At 40.0% G+C, this 18,927-nt stretch overlaps 1 protein-coding gene across 1 annotated transcript in view; it reads left to right on the forward strand.

Annotated features, from left to right (window-relative positions):
* The first annotated feature begins 17,330 nt into the window (after positions 1 to 17,330).
* Positions 17,331 to 18,927, forward strand: part of bma (SCY1-like protein bma) — a 1,798,985-nt gene continuing 1,797,388 nt past the window's right edge. Inside the window, exon 1 of the mRNA XM_068227755.1 lies at positions 17,331 to 17,498. Coding sequence (XP_068083856.1) covers positions 17,331 to 17,498 — 168 coding nt within the window. The remainder of the gene's footprint in view (positions 17,499 to 18,927) is intronic.

The raw sequence follows: 18,927 nt of genomic DNA on the forward strand, positions 1-18,927 counted from the left end.
TAGTGACGAGGATAGGAATCGTGTCGGCTGCCGAAGCCTTTCGCACTCCCCATGCGAGGAGATGGCATTTGAAAAGAGACATGGCCACAGATGTTCGAAAAGGAGATAACAGACGATACAGGTTCTTCAGTGCTCTATCTATTAATGATTTGTAATCCACAGTACTCTCTCCTATCCAACCAAAGAGGAATATGCTTTCATTCAAAACGCAACATTGCCTTTCAGTCAGAAGCTAACATGTCCCTGACAGCCGAAAGGAAATCTATAAGATATTCCATGCGTTCTTAAAGGAATCATGGAGTCGGACTTTGAGTAAACCGGACCCGTCCTGCTCCAAATAAACAGGTCAGAAAACTCGACTTGATGTGCCTGTCGCAATCATATTGTCTTGACTGCCCTATTCGAATGACTTATGAACATTTAATACCGGTACTTAATAATTGATTCAATTCTCTGTGTTTCGACAATTCGGTCATATCTGGATCGCAAAATTTTCAAACGATCTTGCCCGAGATAGTGCAACATACAATTGGTTCGAGCAAGTAGACCACCCGCTTTTTCAAGCGTTTGTCTCTGCGTTTTATTAATGGTCATACAGAAGGATGGTCGACTTGATACCTTCCCGTATGTACGTACGTAGACTGTTTTCTATTAGCAGCATGTAGGTTATTATCAACGTTCTTCCACCTTTTGAGTATAGCAGGGGATGGTCAGAGAATCAAAGAGCATCTAGCGGGGAATAGTATTTTTCCATCATCAGAGGAAATATATTCTCTCTGGCTTGACAGGTAGTAATCAAACATGGCTGCATGCAATGACATAACTAACGATGAAAATCACATACATCAGAATATTAATGAAAGTATTAGTCGCTTAGCAACCTGCTAAGTATAGAATGTACTGTATTGCGGTGTAGGAAAAGCCTTCGCCTTCAATCATTGGAGTTTTCCTTTAATGACTTGATTTTATGATTACTCAAAATTGGCTGACTTAGAGACACCTATCAATGTCTGATGATTCACCGGCAGGTAATTCCGGAGAGAATAAAAGAGGAGTGATGAAAATCGGTCCAGTAGATCGGGCGGAAAGATTTTTCAAAGCTGCTTTCAGTAAACTATTTTAATAAATAGATGTGACAATAGTAGAACTGAGTTTGAGTTTGAACTCCTACTGTACCGAGTGGCAGCAATCAATTCTATAAGATATCAATCTAACTTTAGCATATTCACGAAGTTCGGTTTATCTTATCCACATGTCTTTACTGGAATTCTAAATGTCACGTAGTGTACTGAAGTGTAAGTAACTTGATTGAGAAAGTTCATGTTTTGTGGTATAATAACCTGAACACCTTCAATAGTTTTTGAGTTTTTTAAGTTGTCACTAGTGTCTGCAACTTTGATCAACCAATCAGATTTCTGGCTAATGACGTAAGCTTCCACAAATCAATCAGTATATTACATCATTGTTCCAGAACAGTCATCTTGGCATTTGTATATTCGTGAGTTTTACACCTAAAGTGTCAATATTCATCGAGACAGAGAGATCTACGTAAATTAAGAAGGTCTCCTTCGGGAGATTCAAGGGCTGGGGCTGGCAGAGAGGGGTGGCAACATAAGGTAAGCAGAGTTATTATCTAAAAATGTAAAATTGATCTGCGTGTGACAAAGGGAAGACTTCAGCGTAACTGTTAGGTGGATCTACGTTTCCCCTAAATTTAACATAGGGTTTTATTCTTTCGTTAGGACATAAAATGTAGATTTTCTATGCAGTCTAGGGACATAATGTAAAAACCCCTTATGGGAACTTCGTAAAATAATGTAAGGACGCACGAGTGTGGACCTTCCTTTTCATCATTCACGTTGTTTTCTTGGGACTATGTTTCCCATTTTCTCAATTTTTGTACCCAGTTTTCGGACTTAAACGTTTTTCTTTTGTCACCATGTAGCATGGCTTATTCTCTATGTATTCGGCCTTCAAGCCTCATTAAGTTTTAGCATAAGACTTGAATTTGAGTGCTTGAGTTAATTTAGCCATTATTTTCTTTTGTTCTCGGCCTTTTCATTCGACATTTTTGTTCAGTTTCTTGGCCTGTAGTATGTGCTTCGGCTCCTGTACTTTTGGATGTTTCAATCCACCTATTGGATGTGGCCCCCTTAAGAAATAGGGCTAACGAGTGGGCTTTAAAAAGGAGAACATGTATTCCAATGAAGGTTTCTAGAATGGTTTGATATAAAGTCATTTTGTAAATATAATATAATGTAAATTAGAGGCCCTTTTGGCCATTCAAGTGGAATCGTAGTGCTGTATCTCGTCAATGTTGAAATAAGTGAATAAATGAACCTTTTTCTCAGTAGCCACTAGATGTAGGAAGTTTTAATATAATATTAACTCATGTCTTTTTCTTACACTGATCTACAATAGCATTAAAATATGTGATACGGAAAAGTTATGATTTTTTAAAATATTCCCCAATATTAAATTTTTCTGCAGATATTTCATTATAAAAATAAACTGTTCAAGAAATGTCATCCAAAGTACTACCACAATAGTATCACAAACATTTTGTCATTTCATGGAAATGCACCCCGCAGTTTCTGAGAAAAGTGAGCATTTTTTCGGGAAAAGTGATTTTGAGTACATTGAATTTAAAAGTTTCGGTAAATCTTACCTATTGAAGCTTTAAAATCTTAACATCACGCCAACGAGAAGAGCTCGATTACCATAACTCATTGAACTGTCACATGAGTTTAATATTTTAATAGAACCAGATATCTGTGCTCCAGAACATTCTCCAAACATAACATTTTTAACATGCATTTTAACTGACGCATTCGGAAATCCGAATCATTTTAATGTCTTTTTGTCCTTGTACTTATTCTCACAATTATTCGGTTAATGATGTCCACAAGATGGACGAAACATGTACCAATATTTGTTAATTGAAGATTAAGTAAAATATCTTTTAGTATTATAAAGGTGGAACTTTTGACTGCACCTTTTTAAAAAATTACGCTTTTATGAAAGAAAGTACATTTATTTTGGTAGCTTCTGCAATTTACGTGCTGCCAGTGTCCAGTATTCGTGAGATAGTGATTACGAACCCCACCGTCGGCAGTCTTGAAGATGGTTTCCTGTGGTTTCGCGTTTTTACACCAGGCAAATGGGGATGTACCTTAATTAAGGCCACGGTTACTTCCTTCCCACTCACAGCCCTTTCCTATCCCATCATCACATAAAACCTACTGGTGTCGGTGTGGTGACGTAAAGCAACTAGTAAAAAATAAGATTGTAACAATTAATTCTGTGGCCATATTTTCAAAAGGTTTATTAGGTTAAATTTTTAGTGATGCTTGCAGAATAAAATCATGAAATATTCAGTCGAATGGATTTACAATATATACAATCCAATCTAGTACCTAAATGAGGTCGAGTGAGGGGGTTTCATGATGATGTAGGGGATGGCACACTAAACAGTAGAAAATAATAAACAAGACCTTATTTGACACGTTAGTCGAAAAAGATTTGCCGTCCGTGGGCGAGGTGATGCTTTGGCCCTAAAGGCGAATGTGTTTACAAATATTCATGACGTGTTTTAAATAATACTCATTTATATTACCCTTCAGTCTCCAGTGCAGTAATAAGAGCTTCAATCTCTTTAGCCTGCAGCGTTTGCAGACGGAAGAACATTGTGATTTAACTGCCATTGACAATGATAATGAAACGGAATGTCTCTAAACGGAACTCGTTTCGACAGTTTGATTGAAGCAGTCACAGCAGAATTCTTTTCAATGGAATCGACGAGTAAGCAATTCAGAACCGCAAACGCTCCTCTACTACACGGAGTGATAAAGCCTTCTACATATACTGTAATTATTTCGATTTGCTGGTAAACAAAATAGAACTTCTTTTAATCACAAGAGATGAAACTCTTTTCCTAAATTTTATTGCTCAGTTTTGCAAATTTTGTTTCCTTTAATCTCCTGCAACGGATAAAGTATGAAGCAAGGTTGTATGTAGCTATGTTAATGTAACCTCTTAGCAACGCGTACACACACTCTTTATCGCTCTTCCTAATTAACACTTTCATTCCCTGCATTGCTTTATTTGCAAGACTATCGTCGCCATAAGACCTATCTGTGTCGGTGCGATGTAAAGCAACTTGTACAAAAATATATTCGCAAGATTTGTCTTTCATCAGTTTAACAACATGTAACCAGTAATACGACAAAGAAGCACAGGATTGTTCCATTCTTACCACGATTTGAAGGTTGAATAAACATTAGCACATTCAGGTATTGCTCACTTTCACACATTTCAATCCTCGGGAATGGCTACTTTTCACAAATTTCGGATTTTAAAATTAATTATTAGTTTTGAACATTAAAAAAATCACTATATGTGAGTTAATGCTTCCTTCTTCATATCTGTAAAACTGTAGTACAATTGATAGACCCCTTACTATGGAAATAGTGGACAGACATCAGTAGGTCCTTTATTTTATTATAGTTCAAAACATAATCTTAACTAATAAAATATGGCTGATATTGAATTTATTTGGATTTCATACCGTTCAGAATTGTATGCAAAAGAGATAAATCTACATTATAATTAGTACATATATATTATGTGTGATCCGTTAGTTCTCTTGTCCGCCTTTAGGTTTAGGGATCCCACTTCTACCACTTCAAAGACTGTGTCCTGGAGCGTGAGACATTTGGTTGAGGATACAACTGGGGAGGAGGGCCACAGTACCAGTACAGTACCCCGCCCAGGTAGCTGTGCTGAGCAGGGTCTTTGTGGAAGATGGAAAGATTGGAAGCTGTAGGTAAGGAAGCGGCCGTGGCCTTAAATTAGGCACCATCCCGGCGTTTGCCTGGAGAAGAAATGAGAAACAACGGAAAACCACTCCGAGAATGGCTGAGATGGTAATCGAACCCCCTGAACTCAGCTGACGTGCCTAGGTTCAGTGGGCCTCTTTCACCCCGTTCAAGTCCTCGTACCACTTTCCCAATTTCGTGGCAGAGCAGCGAATCGAACACGGCTTTATTATTATTATTATTATTATTATTATTAATATTAGTATTGTTACGCGGATACCCGTGGACCAGCAGATGTGAAAGAAGGTGCCGGGGTGAATGAGTCTAACTACTATGTCAAGAAAGAATTTAAATTGAAATGGAAGGTTATATTTTCAAAAAAAAAAAGCTAATTAACAAGTTCTCACTTAGTGAGATAACAATGACATAGTAATTTAGAAACAAGACTTAGAAAACTCCAAGATTTCAAAAAATTTAACACACTTGGGCTACAAGCCCCTAGTTTTACAATTTTTGAGCTTCCAGATCAAACTTTACAGATGGGCATAAATTTACAAAAGGGCAGAAATCCCCAAAATACATGGAGCGCTTGCTCCCAACACACAATATCAAGCCTCCCAGAGGCACTTTTACAACGCTAGAAAAGAGCAGACGTGCTCTCAGTTTTTTCCAAGCATATGCAAGGCGATATCAGGAAATTACCATTACTTGCCATCAAGACACAACAAAATTTGAAACAGGGGTATCTAGTGCCGAACCTATTGGGCCGTAGTAGAAAAGAACAGGTTAAGTAAATGGCCCGAAACACAAATAGAATGGAGGCGTGTATCTGCACTACAAGATATGAAGTCTGAAAACCTAAGGGGCGCTAGGCCGATGAAACAGGGGCTATTCCCAAACTATGGAGGTAACTCGTATAAGAATAATTTAAGACATTACGGAAAGGAAGAAAACCAGTTGCAAAACGTAGTCACCTCAAATCAATATGAAAGGGAGCTCGAGAGGGTAAATAACTCTCTATCCCCAATTTACAGTTAAAGATATTATGATGTTTTTTTTTTTTTTACATTAGCCGGCAGAACTTACATTTTAGGGAAGTTGGTTACATAGTCAAGGTTTCGGACCTTTCCCTCAGGTTAAACTGCGGAGCTAGCAAAATGGTAAGATGTTAGATGGCCATTACTTTGCTGAAGAACTGCTGCCTGATGAAAGAGGCGCCTCCCGCCTCCTGCTTGACACACACACTAAGTTAGATGACGATCAATTGGCCAAGAGACGAGAAAATCTGCAGTTTATAAACGCTCGGGGAAAGTTCGAGACCTTTCATGAATAATCAAGACACACCCACAGGGTTTTATTGATCAAACTCAGAATCGAAGGAGAAATACTGGATTGGTTGTAAATTAATTACAAAAATCAGGGATTGGCTGGATTCAAAACTGGCGGAAAGACAAGATCAATATTGCCAACCCAAAAATGAATGAACATAATTTAGTAAAGAAATAACTTATGAATTCAAAATTCTTCTAAAAAGGTTCTTATACTTCGCACCAGGGTGCATGATCATAGTTTATTAGCAGTGACATCTGTAGAAAAAGGCCCAAACTTCTTGATGACTGGTAAACAAAACACGTAGCATTTCATACAGTACATGAAACTTCAAAATAAGAAAATTACGTCCAATTACTGTAGTGACATCTTCTGAGTAATGGTTGAAGTAGGTCTAGTTTCAAGTTCACTGTTTCTCCAGAAGAGGGGTTCTTTTAGGCACAAGATTTAAATGTGCAGCTTAGAGGTGTACCTCCCGGTACAATTATTATTATTATTATTATTATTATTATTATTATTATTATTATTATTATTATTATTATTATTATTATTATTATTATTATTATTATTATTATTATTATTATTATTATTATTACTTCTTCCTTCCTTTCTTGAGACTTTGGGTTGGGGTACAACTTGGGAGGGGGACCAGTACCTCGCCCAGGCGGTCTCACCTGCTATGCTGAACAGGGTCCTTGTGGGGGGATGCGAAGACTGGAAGGGATAGACAAGGAAGAAGGAAGGAAGCGGTCGTGTCGTTACGTTAGGTACCATGCCGGTATTTACCTGGAGGAGAAGTGGGAAACCACAAAAAACCGCTTCTAGGTTGGCTGAAGAGGGAATCGAGCCCCCCTCTACTCAGCTGACCTATCTAGGCTGAGTAGATCCCGCTCCAGCCCTCGTACCACTTTTTCAAATTTCGTGGCAGAGCCGTGAATCGAACCCGGTTCTCCGGATGTGGCAGCTAATCACGCTAATAACTGCACCGCAGAGGCGGACATAATTTTTTCTTTGCTAGCAAGTGAACAGTGCACTGATAACAGCGTAGTGACATCTTCTGAGTAATGGTTGAAGTAGGTCTAGTTTCAAGTTCACTGTTTCTCCAGAAGAGAATTTTTGAATAACTTCTGGGTTTTGTTTGGAAATTCCGGTAAATCTACTGTCACTGTACCCGCTACATTCACTTCACTGAATGTCGTTGAGAACGGCATTGAAGGGTTAGCATTACGTATACTGCATGCATTGCCGTTAGGGTATTGATTTGAGTAGTCGGTTTTGATTCCGGTGAATGAACGCGAAAGCTCTTTCATTCTGGTTGCTTTGAACTGAAACAGCGCGAGTTTGAAAGTTCTTTCTTTAATAGCGATGTTGACGTCATTGCTCAACTAAAAGGGTCTCGGAGCCATTTGCCATTTCACAAACAGATTGAGAAATTCGTTTAACTTGCCATTTGTGGCTTCAGTGAGACCCTCCAAGTTCATTCATCAACCAAAACAGAGAACGTCGCTCTGCGTGCAGAGGTACATGTCCATTTCAGTAAAGGGAGCAGCATTATTCTGATACCGTGCCGTTTTATTGGAGACCTGGTTTCGAGTCAGTTGTTTGAAATTTCTCTCTCTGATTGATCCTCCGTTTCCCAGCCAATTTGAATTCGTTGCTATTCTCAGTTCCTTAACAATCGACGGTGGAGACTCTCCGTACCTTCCTTCCAAACACCTTTTCCGAGATCCATTGTGCGTTGACACTTGCCACTGGAAGTGACCGACTCGTTGGCTGAACGGTCAGCGTACTGGCCTTCGGTTCAGAGGGTACCGGGTTCGATTCCCGGCCGGGTCCGGGATTTTAACCTTAATTGGTTAATTCCAATGGCACGGGGGCTGGGTGTCCTGGGATATCCCGGCACTAAAAGCCATACGACATTTCATTTCACTGGAAGTGTGTCCGTGTTGTCCGTTTTGTTGTTTCCCTTCAATGTCTGATAAGATAATTTTAGGAATTAAAGATATATTGCAGCCCGAACTGTTCGAACTCAGACACATAATACTGTCTCTCCTCTGTTAGGAACTTCGATCGATCAATCAATCAATCAATCAATCAATCAATCAATCAATCAATCAATCAATCAATCAATCAATCAATCAATCAATCAAACAATCAATCAATCAATCAATCAATCAATCAATCAATCAATCAATCAATCAATCAATCACCACTGATCTGAATTTAGGGCGGTAGACCAGGTGACATATTCACTATCTGTTGCGTTATTTTTTTTGAAAAAATGCTATTTATTCGGGGTGTCGACCTAAGAAAATCTTTTGCCCCTACTTTGCACCATATGTTATGAACCTGTGTGTATTTGGAAGTTGCGGAAGTGTAAAGTGTTGAATGTGAGGAAAGGAACATTAACAACGACACAAACACCCAGTCCCCAGGCCAGGGATATTAACATGTACAATTAAAAACCCTTGACTCGGCCGGAAATCGCGCCCCAATCCAAACGGCCAACTCGCCGGGTATTTTTTTAAATTCTAGTGCAAGGTATGAATGAAATGTAATCTGAAACTATATATTGAAATTAAAACTTAAACATATTTGAGTGAAGATATTTGTGTTATACATACAACGAATATAGAAAAAGTAAGATATTTATATTTTGTCCAGCCCCCTTCCTGAGAGCTGCACTTAAAGAATTTTAAAACTCTAATTGAACAATCTCAAGATTAATATCAGAAGACAAAAGTATTGTGGTAAGTTCTGCTGTGTGTATGTTTAGTCCTCAGCCCGAAGGCTGGTTGGATCCTCAACAGCTCCGCCATCAGCTGTCATAGATGGCCTGGGCATCACTGAAGGGGCGTACTAGGGAAATGAGGAGTGAGGTAGTTCCCCGTTGCTTTCCTCACCGAGCCAGAAGTTGCTAATACATATCAGTCTGCCAAGCCCACTGAAATGCATGCACCAACTGACCCTATGAGCAATATTTTCACACCATTCATAGCAGGGACTGGCTGCAGAAGGAATGGAATTACTAGCATCACTCATACCTCAGTCACTTTCATTTTGTCAAAGCCAAGGATAAAGCTGAGACAGATCAATGAAAGTAACAAAATTGCTCTAGCCCATACCAGAAGACATAGTGCACTGTAAACACTACATCTAGCCAGCAAAGGCATATGCATCTAAATGCCATGATAATAAAAGCGATTACTATTATTCCTCACAGTAAAGGAACGTCAGCTGGACCACTCCATCTCTCCGCGGTTTCATTTCACGACATTATTTTGGCAAATATCAACGAAAGTAACCTTTAGGATTAATCATTTTAACCGTATTAACCTATGTAACAATCTCCTTAACTTGCTGTATGCATGTAAAAGAGCCGTTGGGAAGACATGGGACCTAAGACCATCAATGGTAATGTGGATATACACAATGATCATTAGACCGCTGATGGCCTATGCTGCAATCATCTGGTGGCAGAAAGTAAGTCAAGGAAAAGCCGGCACTAGATTGGATAGCCTACAGAGAATGGCATGCATATCCATAACTGGGGCTATGAGAACTACGCCAACAGAAGCGTTGAATAGATTACTAGACCTGCCATCACCATGCAATTCTCCGCCTCCGTTGCATAACGGTTAGTGTTATTAGCTGCCGTGTTCGACTCCCGGTACTGTCAGAAATTATAGAATGTCAGGAGGGCTGGTATGTGGTTGAATTGGTACATGCAGCTCACCTCCAATGGAGGGTGTGCTTGAAAAGAGCTGCACCACCTCGGGATGAGGACACGAGTTTACTTACTTTAGCGTGCAATTTCATAAAAGGACAAGCTAGAATGAGTTCCATATAGACTGGCACAATCAGTATGCTGGAATACACAAAGACCCAATCTAGGACACTGTAAAATTAACAGAGTAATAACAGAGGAAGTTCTACACTTGCCTTCTGATCATATGATACCAAAGTACAACTTTGAAAAAACCTTTGAGACCCAGATAATAAAAAAGAAGACTGGGAAATCCACAAATGGAATATTGGAAAGAAGATATAGTGTGGTGGACTGATGGCTTAAAGACTGTAGATGGCATGGGAGGAGGAATCAACGGGGGAAGACCTGAGAGAATAATCCAGATGAGCCTGAGCAGACACATTACAGTCTTTCAAGATGAAATGATTGCTATCACAACATGTCTTGAAAAAAAATCTGAAAATGAACTATAGGAATAACAGCATTTTCATTTTTACGGACAGCCAAGCGGCCATTAAGGCACTAGAGGCAGTCCGGATAATATCCAGAATTGTCAGGTATTGCCACTCACTTCTCCTGAAGCTCTCAAAGTACAATACTGTCAAAATAATATGGGTACAAAGGCATGCAGGTATAGAAGGAAATGAAAAGGCAGATAAACTGGCCAGGAAAGGGCAGAACCTGTATGCGGACAAACCCGATACTACATAGGAAAATGGATACAAAAGCAACAAATGGAAAACTGGAAAAATACTCCAGGATGCAGGCTTGCAGAGGAACTGATAAAAGGACCAAAGAAGAAATATACTAAGGAACTGTTATAACTCAGCAGAGAAAATATTAGATGGATAGTAGGACTGTTGACAGGACACTGTCATCTGAAGAAACACCTACATAGAATTGGAGTAATAATAGACAAAATTTGTAGGAAATGCAACGAAGCAGAGGAATCAGCTGAACACATACTTATCGAATTTTAACATGCGGAACTATTCTTCAGCTGTACAGTCTATAATTATTCATGAATGGGTTCGGAGCTTCTTGGCTGATTGTGCACCCTCCCTACTCAGTATATTACACTAGTATTAAAATTGCTGTATGAGCCAGAAATGGAAAGCAGATGTCTGAATTTTGGGAAGAAATGCTACATCTACACATGTAGAAACAATTGCTTCCGTTAATAAAACATATAATTTAGATAAAATATATAATGTAGATAAACATAAAACACCATTGAAACGGGTTTATTAGAAGGAATTGAAGACCTCGGTGCAAACCGGTCAAGTCGAACTTAACAAACCTAACAGGGGCATTAGTATAGCTATGTGACGAATACTGGTTGCCTCGTTACCACGGTGTCGGTTTTCTGTCCACGCAAAGTAGTCTACGCTAAATTGATGACGCTAATTGCAGATAGACTCAGCTCAAAAACATATCCGGGTTAAAATGGCTCCAGAAGCTTTTCGAACAGTAGAACAATTTCATAGTCGTCCTGGAGTATAAGTGTGAAGATAATTGTGCATTCGTTTTTAAAAGTATTCACTGAAAAAGTTCTATGCTAAGTCCTGAAATGTTCGGATCTTATGACTGCTTTGCCTGTTGATTGCCTCATAAGCTTTATCACATGAGGTTCGAAGATTATGGGGGCATACCTACCCTCTACTTAGGGAACTAAACTACTCGGGTGGGTTAATTAAGTATTATCACATTCTGCATTCGATAAAATATTGAGGAAGCAGGTTGAACGACGGAGAAGGAAAAACAAAACGTGTTTCCGTCCTTGAAGAAAATTGGATCACGCTGGCTTTAGCATTTGATACAGCACCCAGTTTTAACAAGAATGGCAATTAAATGAACGTAGGATTTCGTGACTCATTGTATTAAAATAGAGAAATACAAGTTCTAACTGGATTAAAGCCACTTATAGGCCTATATATATTTTTAACAAAAGCCTAGCCTTCCGCCAAATTACATTGGCCTTCATCAGGGCATGTGAAGGTCTGCCACCGACAGTGAACAGAGAAATTCTTCGAAGGAATGTGGGAATCACGACCATTCTATCCACGGCCTCTGCACTAACTGGACTCAGGGATTGTCGCGTTGTACTGTGGTGGTTGAGAGGGAAGTTGCTGATTCGCCGCCCTCTGTCGACAGTTTCTTGAGTTCGTTTCCTGTGTCATGGTGGTGTTATGCATGTATTTCTGGAGTACAGTTCTCCATGAATTTGAAACCATCTTCCCAGTTGATGTTATTTGGGCGCAGCTCTATCTCTATGGCTTCCCTTACGAGTCGAACAAGGAAGGATTTTACAGGTGCGATCCCGATCAAAGAGAATTTCATGTTCTGTATTCTAGAAATGTTCTGCTGTGGCAGACTGGCTTATAGATTTTTTCCGTGGAGGATGAAGGAGTGAAATTTTTGCATGATCTGATAATCCTCTTTGACCAGGCGCCTGTAAAAGACGTCTATGCTCGACTTGTAAGGGAAGCCATACAGATAGAGCTACGCCCAAACATCATCAACAGGGAAGACGGCTTCAAGTTACGAAATACATGGAGACCTGTATACCAGAAATACATGCATAACACCACCACGGCACTGCGCGACGGACTGTCGACAGAAGGTGGTGCACCAGTGACTTCCCTCTCAACCACCACAGCACAGCGCGATGATCCCCTAGTCCAGTTAGTAGGGGGCCGTGGATAGTATGGTCCTGACTTCCACGTTCCTTAAGAATTTTTTTGCTCACTGTCGGAGGCAGGCCTTCACATGCCCTGATGAAGGCCAATGTAATTTGGTGGAAAATGAGAGGCTTTAATCCAGTTAACATATTTATTTCTTTATTGAAATAAAGGTAATATTTTATTTCAGCAATCTTCAATGGAAAAAGATCGTAACTGAGGAGTGTCTGTTCAAAGGGTGCTATTTCCACCCTAAGAAAGTTGTGGAAGAACGCAAGGAAATGTATAATACAAGGCAAATGGAACATACCCATGACTACTTTTAATGAATTACATTTCTGGTCTGTATTGCTTATGACATTCGGTAGTATTCAACTACTTCAATGCATGTGGACGAAATACTTAAAAATTCGAAGTGAGAATAACACCTTTGAACAAACACTCCTCAATTTAATGTTGCAATAACAGCCTTGTTGGTCTCATACTGTTCTAATAATTATCATGTCCTGCAGTTCGGCAAGATACTATAGAAACATTTGATCGCCACTTGCCATAGCCCTAAAGAACAGCATAATTCCAATTAGGTGTGAAATATGTAATTATCGGGTGTGCCATGCAAAATCACAACTTATCTTGCAGATACCGTGAATTCGTCTCCCTTTATAGCTGTTGTGCATCGTTCGCCGGTCTGTGTTGTTAGGCAATGGGTGTTTTAAACCAGGTAGAGCACTTAACAGCGAAAAATGAGTTAACAGTTTTAAGAGTTCCATTCAGAATTTTGTTACACAACACTTCAGCTCACCCCAATTTTATGGTTCCCCTCTCTGTCCAACTAACCGTTATCTGTAGTGAAATAGTTGACATCTCTAAAGTGATTCAACTTCATCAATAGTATAGAGTTATAAATTTTAAATGTGTTTCGGATTAAGGAACTACTTTTCACAAACATTTTTTCCAGGTTGCACAGTTTCAACATCGTGAAGAGAGAACAAGTTGCAGTTTTTGAGGAATTGACGATTTCTATCAGTTTTCAACATTCTTACATTGATTATAACACACGTGTTAATATCCAAGTATATTATCAAAACAGAGCCTCCGTGGCTCAGGCGGCAGCCCGCTGACCTCTCACCGTTGAGTTCCGCGGTTCAAATCCCTGTCATTCCATGTGATATTTGTGCTGGAGAAAGTGGAGGAAGGACAGATTTTTCTCCGAGAATTCCGATTTTCCCTATGATCTTTCATTCCAGAACACTCTCCGATATCACTTTATTTCATCTCTCAATCATTAATCATTGCACCAGTCGAGTGTGACAGGTTTCGCCAGTGGGCATCATTCATTCTATACCTGACCTGGTCGAATGACTGGAAACAAACTAAGGACTATCAACACAATACGGAAACAGTTGTACACAGAACTTTCATTATGCAATTATTTAAAAGGTTATTGTTTGGGACTCCGAGGGAGTGACATTTTCTTCTGCAGGGGTTTTTACGTGCCGCCAAATACTTACGCTATGCCATCTTAGCTCCTCAGCCCGGCACACACAAAGTTGTGTAATGAATTGATGGTAATGGATAGAAATATGAAACGAGTGGATGTCAGGACTGTTGTCCAACCAGATGGCTTGCTGATACTGGAGTAGCACATGGTCAGCGTGCCGGTTTCCTCATCTGTATCCCGAATCTTTCTTGACCAGGTTCTCTTCATGTCAACACCTCAATTAACCTTACCCTGTCGCAGCCCCCAGTTCTAGTATTATATTTCCAGGAAGACTCAAACTCAGGCCAAACAGACAGGCACGCTACACCTACTCAACGCGGAAGTTCTATCGGATAACTTAGCCAAATGGAATGAAATTTTCTTTCTCGCGGTGAATTTGCTATAAGGTAAAAATGAAATGATGTACGGCCCTTGGTACCGGGAGGGTCAGAGGACAAGTTCGGCTCGTCAAATTCAGTTCTTTTGATCTGACTCCCGTAGGCCAGCCGCGCGTCGTGATGAGGATGAAATGATGTTGAAGGCGGCACATACACACAGCCCCAGCCGAATCAACCAATTATGGTTCAAATTTCCGACACTGCCGGCAAACGAACGCGGGACCTCTCGACCAAAGGGCAGCACGCTAAACGTTTAGCCATGGAGCCGGACGGCTATAATGTGCGCCGTGCAGACGGTTTCGGGACATTTGGTCCAACTCCCGTGATGTCCACTGGATATCCAATGTCCTCTATTAATTTAGTCCACAATCCATACTGTCCATGGCACATTTTTAAAATCAAGGTTATGCCCACTTAACCAACCCTTGTACCGTATCTACGGGGCTTGTTAAAATTGAGATGAATCGTCGAAGCAAGTTTTACGAACGGATGCCCTTCCTAACGTTAACGTCACCACAGTAGTTTTTTTTGCTAGTGGCTTTACGTCGCACCGACACGGATAGGTCTTATGGCGACGATGGGATAGGAAAAGCCTAGGAGTTGGAAGGAAGCGGCCGTAGCCTTAATTATAGTACAGCCCCAGCATTCACCTGATGTGAAAATGGGAAACCACGGAAAACCATCTTCAGGGCTGCCGACAGTGGGGCTCGAACCCTCTATCTTCCGGATGCAAGCTGACAGCCGCGCGCCTCTAACCGCACGACCAACTTGCGCAGTACCAGAGTAGTTAATGAGATGAAATGACTATAGAGAATAAAAGGAAGCTGAAACGGGGTGCTGGTAGGTATACTTTGCTCTTATGAAAAGGAAAGCTAAAGGGCTCTTATGACCTCAGGGTCTATACATTGGTCGTATAGGTCTATGTCTGAGGAGTTGCCACAGTGGTTAGTGGTTATACACTGCTCTTAAGGGCACGAGGTTTATAGGGCTCTTACAGACTAAAGGAATTTTAAGAGCCCAGGGGCTTTACATGGGTCTTAAGCGTTAAATTCAGTCCAGTAGGTGAAAAATTTGTTAAACCATAAGAAATTATTCAGCTACTCAAGCAAATTATGAAGTAAAAAAACTGAAATCACTCAAAATAGAAATTATTCTAATTGCCAAATCCATTGCGTTTAATTAAAAAATGTTTAGAGTTAAGTATAATTCGCAAATAAATCCCCATAAAAACAAAACCGATCACATTATCCAGTAAAATTTCAACATAAGAAACTCTCCCAGGAGGACGAGACAGGAGAGAGAAGAGGAGTGCGGGCACAGTTTGTAACATAAATGGTATACACTTCCAATTTTTTATTATTATTTTATGAAATACTTCCTCTCATGCAGAGGATGCCTTGCGACAAAGTATACTTTTACATTTATTTTTAGAAGATAAATAGATATACTGTACTTGATAAATGTTGAAGGTAACCTAATTGTAACAGTGATTTCTTAGAATTATCAGTGAGCCCCTTAAGGCTATGATGACAATCTCCCGTAACGCTGTAACTGGCAGAGATATCTGTTTCCAGAAATTAGCGGCAAAAGCGGGAATCGTTCCCCTTGCTCCAATCATCAGACCTACTATGTCGATTTCCTCTATCTGGTATTTATCCCTGTAGTAAGGAATTGTTGGTAAGTAAATATTCCTTTTCTCTAGGTTAACATCTGAGGGCTGCGACTTATGGCTTTCAAAGCGAATTGTGGGGTCGATGATATAACCTCTCTTCTTATTCTTGAAAGCAATGATGTCAATCCTTCTGTGGCTTCCGTTGTCCGCTAAGCCATGAACCTCTTCAAATACCTGGAAACCATGGTCTTTTAACGTTGCCGCAATTAACGAGCAAATATTATGATGACGCGTATTCCTTAAATGTGTAAATTGATAGAATCTAATGATGTCCTTTCAAGAATAAAACGTGTCCCCTATTTTAATTGTTTTGTTTCTTCGTCAGGTATAATTTTTTATTATCAGTTATTTCCCAAATTTTATCTGTTGTCAAATTAATTTCAACAGACTGAAGGACGCAAGAGTATTTCTTTTAATTTTTTTGTTACACAACGCTCTTGATGTCCTCCTCCAAATTCTCCAGCCACCCGAATTTTATGGTTCACCTCTCTGTCCAGCTCACCATTATCTGTAATGAAATAGCCGAAGTTGTCGAGCTCTATAAAGTGATTCAGCTTATATCTCACTAATAGTACACAGGTCTGAATTTTAAATGTGTTTCTGATTAAGGAAGTACCTTTCACAAACGCTGTTTTTTCTCTTCTTTCCAGGTTGCACAGCTTCAACATCCCAAAGAGAGAAGCAATTGCAATCGGATATCATCAACTGAAGTAGCGTACATCATACGTCTTCCATACGTTGCACTGTCAGAGTGAAAAGGAAGCGGATTTACAAAATTCATATCATTATTACAATTCGACCACTTAAATACATAATGTGCGCTAAAGAAATATTACGGAACACGGTTGAAACAAGAGTTTGATAGCAAACCTAAGATTACGTATACACTCACACGGTCAATCGAGAGTCCATTACATTTGGTGGTGACTGCAACGTCAACACTTGTTACGGCGTGTGTTATTCCCTCAAACGTAATTTAGCTGGATGTACTAAAACAACACTTAATTACTCACCAAGTGATTACGGGACGAATTAATTAGCAAGGCAATTTCCACGTGTGTTCATGGTGTTATTTGTGTTTGGACAATAAACGAAGTACATTGAGCAGGTGCTTGAAGGCGTAACTTTCAGGATTAGTGCTTGGTTAGTGTTAGTTTTGGGGAGGGGGATCAGCACTAGAGCAGGTTGTGCTAGGAACCCCCCCAATGCCCGCAACGGCCATGTTCTCCAAGTTTAAACATGGCAGTGCTGCCCAGAATGCTCTCGACAACAACCCCATCGTGCAGTTCTTTGAAATCGGGAAACAAACTGCAAGCGCAGGACCAGAGCTGGTGTGGAAGATCCACGACGCATACCGCAAGAGCGACGGGAAGGTAAGGCAAGAAGACAAGTTTGTTCTATTTTAAATGTGGCATGTGATTTATTCATGGCATGCATCTAGAAGATCCAATTTATTATTATAAATCACGAAACAGCGGTTCCAAAAATGTCAATGGAATTTCGTCCAGACCGGTGGCGCAGGTCTTTAAACCAGGAATTACTCACTCTTCCCACAGATCATTTTCATTCGGGTTTTCCATGAATGAAAAGTTCATATCGTTTACCTCTCATGATGTGCTCCATGTACCTCAGCTTTCGCTGCTTGATGGTTGCTAGAAGCTCTCTTTTTTATTTAGCAAGTTGAGGACTTTCCCATTGGTCTTTCTTTCTACCCGGGATATTCGAAGCATTCTTATGTACAAGTTAATTTGGAAAGCTTCAATTCGCCTCTCAAGAAGGGGCCTAGGCCATCTTTGTTCTGTTGGAAAGGATCTAAGCTACAGGTCTGGTACTACTACCATCACACTGTAGGCCACCATAGCTCAATTGGTAGAGCAACCGACGCGAAATCGGGAGGTTGTGGGTTCGGATCCCACTGGTTCTGTGCTTAACATCTCTTCAACACGTACTACATGTACGTAACACGACCTAATAGGTTGAAAGTCGCTTTCGATTACAATGTGGTCGTGAAAATTCAATATTCAAATAAAAATACATTAATTTTGACGAATATCTTTTAAAATACTTTTCTGCTTAGAATCTATTAATTTTGGAATGAAAAACCATCATATTTAAAAGAAAAAATGAATTGCGCATTTAAGGTCTATCAATGATATCCCTACTAGCGAATAGAGCCCTCATACTATTGAACAAAGTTTTAGCTTGGCAAGTCCAAGGTAAGATCTCATTCTTGGGATCGCAATGCTCAGTCACTATAATACCAGGATATTGCAAGTATGACACATTCTGAACAATGTGTTGATGATGTGCAAGGAGGCCTGGTTAGGTGTCTTAAAATACAATCACGTTTGTCTGACCAATATCCATGAAAAGACGAAACACGACACTCATCCTCACAATGTTATTTGAAGATCAGCAAGGTTACTGGCTAACACATCCGTATCATCAGAAAAGCGGATGTTATTAATGATATACCCATTTATCTTGATCCTTAGGTTATCATCCTCGACAAAAGCACAACACAACCTCAAGTTAGATATTTAAAAGTGTTAGGGGAAAGGACATGGCCATGTCGCACGCCTCTACATATAGCTACGTCCTCTGTTGTATTGCATGAGATACACAGTCGAAAGCTTTTGTAGTTGATGAAGCATGCGTACACGTCAACATTCATATCCAGGCATCTCTGAGTCAAAACTTTAGAGAGTAAAGGGCCTTATGAGTTCCCAGTCAGCAAACTGAGTATAAACCAATTCGGCGTTCGCATTTCGTACAAGTACGAGTGTGGGTGATACGTAGGAC

Source organism: Anabrus simplex, chromosome 5 (assembly GCF_040414725.1).
Source record: "Anabrus simplex isolate iqAnaSimp1 chromosome 5, ASM4041472v1, whole genome shotgun sequence".
Taxonomy (NCBI): domain Eukaryota; kingdom Metazoa; phylum Arthropoda; class Insecta; order Orthoptera; family Tettigoniidae; genus Anabrus; species Anabrus simplex.